This window comes from Pectinophora gossypiella, chromosome 11 (genome assembly GCF_024362695.1).
Source record: "Pectinophora gossypiella chromosome 11, ilPecGoss1.1, whole genome shotgun sequence".
Classification (NCBI taxonomy): Eukaryota; Metazoa; Arthropoda; class Insecta; order Lepidoptera; family Gelechiidae; genus Pectinophora; species Pectinophora gossypiella.
Window position 1 is genome coordinate 12,345,671 of NC_065414.1, and position 10,931 is coordinate 12,356,601.

Consider the following 10,931-nt stretch of genomic DNA (forward strand, 5'->3'; position numbering starts at 1 on the left):
TAATGGACTTGTGCGGAGCTGGAGTATATTTAAATGAAATTGCACATAAAAGTTAAAAGTGGACTGTATTAATAGGATTATATTTTATAGTTACATTTTGAATGATTACGCAAAGAGTTGAAGGGAAAGAGTGTTACAATCGCCATCTTGTGGTCGAATTAAAAAACTTAAATCTAGTGTTGCCACATTATTTTATGTGAGGATTCGAACATAATTGCCCCACCAGCAAAAAGAAAAACATTCACAAAATATCCTTAAACAGTTTGATTATAAGCGAAATGAACAAACAGTGGCAGGATAATTAAAAGTTAAATATCAATAATGACTGATTAAACAACATTTTTGCTAATGTAGCTTAACACTTATTAATTTAAGAACTTAAAAGTTACAATAAATAGTTTCTGTGAAAATTTTAATCCACTTAAAAAGTAACCTTGACTTTATGTGAACAAAACAAAATAAAAGATTTATGCAACTAGTAAAAAGTTAATTTTTTTTTGAAACCCTATCCTATTTATCCTTATTGAAACCTTATGCTAGTTGTCTTACAATTTATAATAAATTTGAAAAAGATACCATTTTGGTAAGTATAATGCACATCAGTCACATTATTGTGTGTACATAATACACAAGGCTGCCAGGCAGCAGTAAAAGAAAAAAGACTAACTTATCTTAATGTTACATAATATTATACCTATTTTAAGAATTATAATATAAAGTTTATCACAAATATTTTTAACAGAACAAAACTATTACTTTATCCCTAGAACAAAACCCTAACTACTTAAAACATATCAATAAATTGGCAATGGACATACCTTTGTGATACTGGTTCGTACAATATTACCATTAGGCATTTTTACATCAAATGCACGCACCTTGTTGTCGTTTCCTGGGTAAAGTTTTACAACCCTTGCCATAGGCCATTGGAAAGGCATAATATTATTATCTCTAAGGATTATTAAAGTACCAACATCAATATTAGGAGTACTAGTTTTCCATTTTGGCCTGTTTTGCAACATAGATAGGTACTGTTTTTGCCATTGCTTAAAAAAGTTCTGTTTAATTTTAGTACATTGCTCCCAAAAGTGAAGCTTATTAGTAGGTATGTCAGTGAGATCCTGTTCTGGGAAAGCAGTAATTGGAGCTCCAGTAAGAAAGTGACTTGGCGTTAAATATGAGAGATCTGAGGGATCCGAGGACATAGGCGTAAGCGGCCTCGCATTCAATATGCCTTCAATCTGTATGATAACAGTGTTTAGCTCCTCATACGTAAGTACTGTCTGCCCAATTACTCTTTTCATATGATACTTTAAACTCTTAACCCCAGCCTCCCATAACCCACCAAATACCGGACTATACGCGGGAATGAAATTAAAGGTGATACCTTGATCAGCTGTAAACTTCACGACTGAATTTTGGTGTGTTGGGTGAGACTGTAGTTTGTACAACTCCTGTAATTGTGAGTTTGCACCTTTAAAAGTAGCTGCATTGTCACAAAAGATTTGCGAAGGTTTATTACGCCGTGCAATAAATCTTTTTAAGCAATTTAAAAAACAAGCTGTGGTTAAATCGGAAGCGAGCTCCACATGTATCGCTTTTGTGACAAAACATACAAATATTAACACATATGCTTTTAAAATAAGTGGTTTCCTAACACGGTGTAATTTTATATTAAAAGGACCTGCATAGTCGCTGCCGACCTTCTCGAAAGGCCTGGCTACAGTGACCCTTTCGGCTGGCAGAGACCCCATCAGCTGTGATGCAGCCTTTGCCTTTAGCTTAAAACATTTTATACATTTATGAATTACATGTTTTATTTCCCTTACAGCATTGATAAGCCAAAACTTATTATTAAGTGAAGCAAGCAATAACTTAGGTCCCGCGTGTAATAAAGTTTCATGTTCTTTCCATATAAGAAGCTTAGTGATGTGAGAACCTTTAACAAGTATCAATGGGTGCTTTTGAGTGAATGGAAGCTGTGAATTTTCCAATCTCCCACCAACTCTTAATAAGCCATTTTTATCAAGAAAAGGACTCAATGCTGATAGAGAATGTGATACAGGTTTGTTAGCCTTTAAGCAGGCAATTTCTTTTTGATAATGCCTCTGTTGGTCCATTTTAATAATTGTTAATAAAGCGTTTTCAAGCTCACACGGCTGAAGCGCGCCCGTACGCCTCTCTGTTATATTTTTTATCTTACAATTATCCGAAAATCGTAGCATATAGGCTACAACCCGTTTTAGCTTTGTAATATCAGAAAAGCGAGCAAGTAGATCCATATCAAAGGCATTATCATTGTTAGTTACAACATGACAAGCATCATTACAGTTTACAATAATGCAACATTTTTTGTTAATTTCAGGCAGTTCGTGCGGTGATAAAGGCTCATGCTTTGCATTTCCATGAGAAAATGAGTTGTTATTTAGAAATTGAGGCCCGTGCCACCAAAGCTCATTGTTCTGCAATGCATGAGGCTCCACTCCTCGAGAGAGACAATCCGCGGGGTTGTCAGTGGTCTTCACATAGAACCAAGGCCATCCTGAAGTCAGCTCTTTGATTTTAATGACTCTGTTTGCGACATATGACAGCAGTTTGACTGGTTCCATGCTCAGCCACGCCAGCACGATCTGTGAATCGAGATACAAATAAACTTTTAAATTATCACATTGTGTTTTCAATGTTTCATATGCCCTTTTAGTTAACATAGATAATAAGAGAGCACTATTCAATTCTTTTCGTGGTGTAGAAAGGTCGTTATTGGTTGAATTTGCTCGCGACTTTGAACATAATAAATGTATATTTACAGTACCATCAGCCTTGATACTTCTGATGTACAAACAGCAACCGTAAGCCTTATTAGAGGCGTCAGCGAATCCAACCAATTCAACCTGTTTCGCATTTTCTACATCAATGTGTCTCTTTGTTTGTATGTCTGACATTTCAATTAAATCTTTAGCAAACATTAACCATTTTGCATTTATATCCTCGGGGAGGATGTCATCCCATGACACCTTCAGCGCATAAATATCTTGCATTAAAAGTTTTGCAGACACTATAATAGGTCCCACTAACCCCAGAGGATCGAAAATTTTACTAATAAATGACAAAACTTGCCTTTTAGTGTATTCCTTTTGAATATTACTTTCAGAACAATGAATGTAAAAATTATCTGATTTGGCATTGTAACGCAAACCTAATGTTTTAAGAAAAGAATTATCTTTACTCATGTCAATGTCCGTGATTGGGTCTTGATTGGTTGTGAGGTGGTTCAACATATAGGTATGATTAGAGCCCCATTTGTGCAGCTCGAACCCCCCCAGCCTTAACAACTCCACTAGCTGTTCCTTTATGATTTTAAGTACACTTAAATCATTGTGCCCAGTGAGAATATCGTCGACATAAGTTTGCGTTTTCAAAACAGTGGCGGCTAAATTGTGTGTGTCTTTATGACGTTCGGCTAACTCGAGCAAACACCTGGTTGCTAAGTACGAAGAACTTTTAAGTCCGTATGTCACGGTTTTTAATTGTAAACAAGACACAGGTTCTTCTATAGATTGACGCCACAAAATGTTTTGTAAAGCCCTATATGGAGGACTCACAAGAATTTGTCTAAACATTTGTTTTATATCACAAAGTAAAATATACTTTGGCAATCTGAATAAGATTAGTATATCAAAAAGTTCATTCTGAACTATTGGTCCATTTAAAAGGACATCATTTAATGAAATCATGCTTTTAGTCTTGAGACTGCCATCAAATACAGTTCTCATTTTTGTTGTTGGACTATTAGCATTGAATACTGGATGATGTGGCAAAAAGTAACAAGCATCCTTTTCTAAATTATAATTTGAGACATCATAGTGCTCAGCATGACCTAACGCTAGGTATTCATTAATAAAATCTTTATACATCTGATAAAGCTTATCATTTTTTAATAATCTGCGCTCAAGATTATAGAATCTTTGTAGAGCAATTGAAAAAGAATCTCCAAGATATACTTTAGTTATAGGCTGCTTTAAAGGAAGTGCTACCGTGAATCTATTGTTTTGTAAAGTGACAGTTTGTTGGAAAATACTTTCTGCTAGTTCCTGCTCTGACGATTGCTCAGAGTAGACCTCAGGAACTTTTTCAGCTTGCCAAAATTTATTAATGTTATTATTTAATTCCTCAAAAGATGACTCTTGGCTTGAAATAGGTACAAAAGTATTTTCCTGTGAGTCCTCCACATTAGGTGTTAACATATGAATATTCTCACTTACTTGGTTTTGAACAGATATGGAGTGGTCAATGCTGGGTAGGGATACGTACATTGGAGGCAACGAACCGGCTATCACATCACCAAACTTTGTCTTGAGTAGGTAAGGTCCATTTTCCTTAAGCGGGGATGCCTGGTGCTCCAATGCCTGTAAAACCACATCACAACCCAATAAAATATCTATAGGAGCTGACTGATCAAAGTTCTCGTCTGCAAGTAAATTGTTTTGCCCTATATCCAACCTGTTTTTAAGAATTTTAAATTGTGGAAGATCACAAGTTATCCTGTCAACAATACAACAGTTTATGTTCATTTTAAAATCAGAAACACGGGAATGTATATCAAATTTAGCCCTTTTGTTATAATTTTTCACTTCCTGGCATACACCGAGGATAGTGTTCTTTTGATCATATATCTTGGAATTTATTTTGTCCAATAAACTGGAGCAAACTAGAGAGACTTGACTCCCTGAATCTAACAGGGCTCGCGCCGCGCACCTAGTGCCATCTCGGTGTTCCACTAAGACCTGTGCTGTAGGTAATAATACCTTGGGTTCATCACCATTCTTACAAAATAAGTTGACTTTAGATTCACCTGTACCAGGATTTGTTGGTGACACTGGCAATGAATTTGTACCTTCAGCATGAAGCAATGAGTTGTGGTCACCTTGGCAAAAACTGCATTTAAAATTAAACTTACAATTTCCATTGTGTTTATTAAGGCATACTTGACACAAACCATGTTTGTTGACAAATGTGCTTCGACTACCATAGTTTGCCATTTTGAATTTGGCACAAGTGTACAGCTTGTGAAAATTATTATTGCAGAACTTACATTTTGCTGAAGGTGACTGCTTCTTTACTGTAGACACTGCCTGAGCGCACACAGCCATTGAGTTCTTACGTGGCTCCTCTTTGGGGCCCGTAGCAGTCTCAAGTGCTACAGCTCTATTCTCTATAAATGATAAGAAGGAATCTAATGAAGGCATGTTCTTTTTGTTCTCCCGTTCTAGAAAGAATGCCCTGACGGTGTAAAAGTCCAACTTGCGTTGTAATATGCAAATAAGAATGGCATCCCAACTTTCAGTAGGTAGCCCTAAATTTTTTAATGCACTTAAGTGCTGTTTCACATGATTACCAATCATACGAAACCCTGAAGCACTAGGCTTCTTTATAGAATCAATATCCAACAAGGCATTGACATGATGAGAAATCAGTTTGACTTGATTGTCATAACGATCCTTTAATAAATTTAACGCAACAGAATAATTCTCTGTGGTTAGTGGGAGGTGTTTTATAACGTCTAAAGCCCCCCCTGATAAGAAAGTTGTAAGATAGTACAACTTGTCACACTCACTTAGTGCACTATTTTCGTTTACGATTGACATAAACATATTTATGAATGGTGTGTACTCACCGATATTATTTCCGTCAAATTGACGAATATTTATGCGCGGAAGGCGTTGGAATTTTCCACCTCCTTCTCCCGAAATCGAGCGTTGATCTGGTCGTGAGCCTGAGGGTTGCAATTTGCTTATTAACTTATTGAGCTCGGCTAAAACGGTACAATATTTTTCTTCAATAGAATCGAAATTTTCCGTGTCTGATTCCACCAAAGATATAATATCAATGTTTAGGCTTTCATACTTTGAAAATGCCTGAATAACGCGTTCACGTTTCACTTCCAATTCTTCCAAGGTTATGGAATCCTTTTTGTTGGGATCAAACAAGGAATTGTAGATGGATGTTAACGTACCTTTTGCTTGCCCTCTGGCCGCGACCAATCTTTTTATATCCGTCATCGTTCCTGATTGTTACGCACTTTATTTTTATAATATAAACAATAATTGTAAAACAAATTTACAAAACAGTGTAAAAACGAAATGACGACGCAAATTGTCCAATAAAATGGCGGCGTGATCGATTGAGTGAATAAATCCAGAGACCGATTCGATCCGATCGCGTACGCAGCGCTCCCTATCGGGCACTTTTTGCACTAATCACGATATGAAGCAACTTCACTCGCGCGCGTAATTTGATATTTTCTTATACGATGATATTTTCGGATTCACTCACCCACTTTTGGATAAATCGGCAAAGTTTATTATAAAAACCAAAGTTAAAAGTCAGGTTTACGAAAAATTATCGATGACGAAGTTTATTCAGGACGAAAATTCAGGAACATCACGTTACTCACTCTCGCTCGCTGAGTGGTCGAGTGAGTGAAATGGGATGGCGCGCAAAACGGCAGCGCTCACGCACACAAACACAAATGTATGTATCGATACTATGGCTATCGATGTATGCTACGTGTTCACCTGGACGCGTAGATCATATTATATCCTCCGCCGTTATTCGAAGCCTTGTAGACATATTTTGAGATAGCATTCCTGTTTCACGACTGTGGCAACACCTTGATACACGTAGTTTCCGCCCCTACCCGCCGTTTACCCCCACCATGTTCACCAGGCAGGTAAGGGTTTAGCTATGATGTGTCTTCATTGGCGTTTTTGAATTCGCGCTGTGCACACCTGTCTTAAAGGAAACGCTGCTAGTGTTCGGTTGTTATATATAATATTACGTAGTTTCATTATATATATTCTTATTTAAATTTTTTAGTATTATATTTTGTTCTAAATGGCGGATAGTGATAGTTCGTCAAGTTATTCCGGCACTTCTGAGCAATCGGAAGAGCCGGAATCCCGTCCACGTGTCTCGGAAAGGAAGAGGAAGCGAGCCTCTAAGGATGCAGGCTCTAAGCGGCGGAAAACCGAAGAAGGTAAGGCAATTGAACGCCTTACCCAACAAGTAAGTGAATTGCAAAATTTTATTTACTATTCTCATATGTATCAGGCTGATAATGAAGTGGACCCATCTGTGCCTGTCGGACAGGTGTCTTCGAAGGAGAAAGATAATGTTTTCGGCCTAGAGCTCGTTACTAATCTGAAAGATCCGAAGGTCCCTGGTACATCCTCAGAACATTTGAGTTTGCTTCAGTCCTTGCAACATTTTCAATCTAGTGATTGGAAAAATGTTAGGTACTATGATACTTTGAAATCTTACAACTCTCAGCCTGGCTTTGTTGAATTGGAGGTTAACGACGAAATTAAATCATTCGACCGCCCGGGTAGTCTTAATTCGGCGGAAAGATTTATGGCTGCATTGACACATGGTCTAATTATGCAAAATGAGGCAATGCAACAGGGCTTTTCTCAACTATTAGAGTGGTTTTCTGGCACCGACCTAGTCGATGCAAGTTCCTTATTAGAGAAAATTCAAGAAATATTTTCAGGCAACTATCAAAAAATTTCTCATGATTGTTTACAAATGGTTTGTGGGCGCCGTGCCGATTTAATAGAACAAAGACGCGATTTATTGTTGACAAATGTAAAGGACAAGTTTCAAAAAACAATAATTAACAAAATACCCCCATCACATGAACATCTTTTTGACAAAGAAGCTTTTACCAATTCTATTAAAAATTCTGGAGGTATTAGTAAAGTTTTTATTGCTCAAAAACCAAATTTTACTGATAAAAGAATACTGCCGGGAGCTCAGGCTACGCAAGTACCTAGCTCCAGCGGCCAACAAATGACGGCTCGCTCCTGGGCACCGTCTATGAATTATAGATTTGCGCCCCATCAGGGCATAATTAGACAGTTTTTCCCTGCTTATACTACTAACATGAGTGAGCAGCCCTTTCGTCCCGCGTTCCGGCCACGTTGGACAGGGACTCAACAGGCACAGCCCAGTCAAAAACAACAAGGTCCGCGCTTCTCTAGAACCGGACAAACATGTAACTTGCGCCCCAGATTTGCCAATAACCAAAGGAAATTCTGACTTCCACACGGGGTTTCGGGGGGGATGTTTAGAGGATTGTGTTCCAATTTGGCGTACTATGGGAGCTTCAGAAACTCTGTTAAATATAATATCAGGTTACCGAATCCCCTTTCAAAGCAAACCACCTCTGGTGTCGGTGGCAGACTTAATCAACCGATTTCAGACTCCTCCGTCGCCGGAGATGGATCGTATAATACACAGCCTTTTGGAACAACGGGTTCTCGAGATAGCCCCCGGGACCCCAAGTTTTATATCCAATATGTTTTTAATCCCCAAACACGACGGGTCTTTTCGGCCGATTTTCAATTTAAAAAGATTAAACGAGTACCTGAAGGTGAGCAAATTTCGACTGATCTCTATCAATCGAATTCCAGATTTTTTGCAACCAAAAGACTGGATGATAAAACTAGATTTGACGCAGGCATATTACCACGTCCCGATAGCGGAATCACATCGCTGCTTTCTACGTCTGTTATACAAAGGTCAGCTACTACAGATGACCTGTTTACCTTTCGGGCTAGCCACAGCACCAAAGGTATTTGCGTCGCTGACAAATTGGACAGCCGAGATTTTTCGAGAAAAGGGTATTCGAGTAGTGGTATTTCTAGACGACTACCTCATAGTCTCGCAGAGCAAATCTCTTCTTCTAGACCAGAGAGATTTGGTAACTCGAACGTTGCAGAGTTTAGGTTGGGAAGTCAACTTCGACAAATCGATTCTTACTCCTCAGAGATCAATAGAATATTTGGGCTTGCAATGGGATCCTTGGCAGAATCGAAAGTTTCTTCCAGAGACGAAAATTCAAAAGATAAGGGACGTTGCTACCAGCCTCTTACTGCACAAGGCGGCGACTCTGAAGGAGCTCCAAAGGATTGTAGGTCTTTTGAACTTTGCTCGGCTAGTTGTACCGCTAGGTCGTCTCAATTTTCGTCACTTGCTTCGCCACGTCAATGTCCTTCTTCGTCTTCCAGAAGGTATCAGTTACCCTTTACTTCCTCAAACTCTAACAGAGTTGAAGTGGTGGACGTTACATTGCACGGAAACGACAAACCTTCATCCTCCTCAGAAGATGAATTTTCTTACAACAGACGCTTCGATGACGGGCTGGGGGGCAGAACTCAACGGTCAGCTTCTATGCGGGGATTGGACAGCAGAAGAAGGGCGTCTTCACTCGAACCACAAAGAAATGTTGACTATACTGAAATGTTTGTCAGGTTACGGTCATTCTCTGAGTCATTCATCTCTTCTGTTACAGTCGGACAACAAAGCAGTAGTGGCTCACCTGAAAAACGAAGGAGGGAACAAATCGAAACGGTTAATGGACCTGACTTATCATATTTTTCAGATTCTTTACAAACATCACATTCATGTTCTACCGTATCACATCCCCGGGAAGTACAACACGATTGCCGATCGGCTGTCTCGTCAGTCAACAATTTCCGAATGGCACCTGCTACCAGAAGTAACGCAAGTAGTAGTCGCAAAATGGGGCACTCCGGAAGTGGATCTGTTTGCTTCGAAGACAGCTCACATTGTTCCAAGGTACGTAACGTTGGATCAGCGGGACTCGTCAGCTTGGGCACACAATGCCTTTTCCCTCGAGTGGTCGTTCAACATAGCATGGGTCTTTCCTCCCCCGAATTTGATCCCCCGAGTGCTGATGCATTTAAATCGAGCTGTAGGGATTTATCTAATCGTTGCCCCAAGGTGGCCTCAGTCATTCTGGAGAGCGGACCTCAAGGCGCGGGCAATAGCACCACCTTTTACAATTCACAGACTGGAGAAGGTACTGGTGGATACCTCGACCGGCCGTCCTCCTCCCAAGATCCAGGATCTAGCGCTGGAGGTATGGAAATGTGGGGGTGGTCGGAAGCTGTAACTTCGTGGTCTGATGCGCAAAAACTGCTTTTATCAAGAGGGTGGAGAGCTTCCACGATAAATACGTATCGACCTGCATGGCGAAGGTGGGTTCAATGGTGCGCTGTATCAGATGTTTGTGTTACCAACCCATCGGGGAGTGATTTAGCTAAATTCTTAGCGGATTTGCATCTAAAAGAAAAGTTGTCCCATAAAAGTATATTGTTGCATAAATCGGTTGTTTCTCAATTATGTAACGCGACTAGCGAGACACGTCTTAGTTCAAATATTCTTGTAAAGCAAATCTTAAAATCTATTTCTTTGCAAAAACCTAAACAAAATTCAAAAAATGTATGGGACTCTCAAGTGTTAGAAAACTGGTTATTAAACAGTACGATTAACAATGACAATCTCTTTGAAGTGTCTCGCAGATGTGCAATCTTGTTACTACTTTGTTCGGGTCGTAGAATCCATGATTTAACGTTATTGAGTGTAGCCCCGGATGCCTGTATTATATCCAGAGATAGCGTGGTGTTCTGGCCGAAGTTCGGGTCGAAAACTGATTCTGAATCATATATTCAATCAGGTTGGAAGCTTTTAAGCAATCAGCAATATCCTAATCTTGATCCAGTCGCTTGGGTAACTAGACTGATTGAGTTAGGAAAACAGAGACGTCTGGCATGTTCGACTGAAAGCTTATTTGTTACTGCTTGTGGAATAGAAAGGCCGGCCAGTAGAACTATTATAGCAGGTTGGGTAAAGTCTATTCTTAAAGAAGCTGGTATAGACGCGACGCCAGGTAGTGTTCGATCTGCTGTAGCCTCCCGCAGTTGGTTGGATAATGAATCTTTGGACGTCATCATGTCCAGAGCAAATTGGAGGTCTGGAAACACTTTTAAAAGATTTTACAGAAAAGAGATTCAAGGTGGGACACGTGGACGGGCAGTACATCATTCCATTAGTTCATTATTTGAAGC

At 39.3% G+C, this 10,931-nt stretch overlaps 1 protein-coding gene across 3 annotated transcripts; it reads right to left on the reverse strand.

Annotated features, from left to right (window-relative positions):
• Positions 1–484: 484 nt before the first annotated feature.
• LOC126370543 (uncharacterized) lies at positions 485–6,173 on the reverse strand. 3 transcript variants are annotated; one of them, XM_050015446.1, is made up of 5 exons: positions 6,014–6,173; positions 5,675–5,773; positions 5,093–5,212; positions 4,328–4,406; positions 485–2,630 (listed from the first exon to the last, which is right to left on the reverse strand). In XM_050015446.1, the coding sequence occupies exon 5, from the start codon at positions 2,607–2,609 to the stop codon at positions 795–797; it is 1,815 nt and encodes a 604-aa protein (XP_049871403.1). In that variant the 5' UTR covers positions 2,610–2,630; positions 4,328–4,406; positions 5,093–5,212; positions 5,675–5,773; positions 6,014–6,173; the 3' UTR covers positions 485–794. The 3 variants fall into 3 exon arrangements, with proteins under 3 accessions (XP_049871403.1, XP_049871402.1, XP_049871401.1); XM_050015445.1 differs by having other exon boundaries at positions 4,312–4,406; XM_050015444.1 differs by having other exon boundaries at positions 4,263–4,406.
• Between the last annotated feature and the right edge of the window lie 4,758 nt (positions 6,174–10,931).

What these genes read in the sequence shown, in the direction of transcription:
- LOC126370543 (XM_050015444.1), bottom strand. Translation starts at nt 4,313, where the DNA reads ATGTACGTATCCCTACCCAGCATTGACCACTCCATATCTGTTCAAAAC. An exon ending in CCATATCTGTTCAAAACCAA is followed by an intron (nt 2,631 to 4,262) that starts GTAAGTGAGAAT and finishes CTCGATTCACAG; the next exon opens with ATCGTGCTGGCGTGGCTGAG.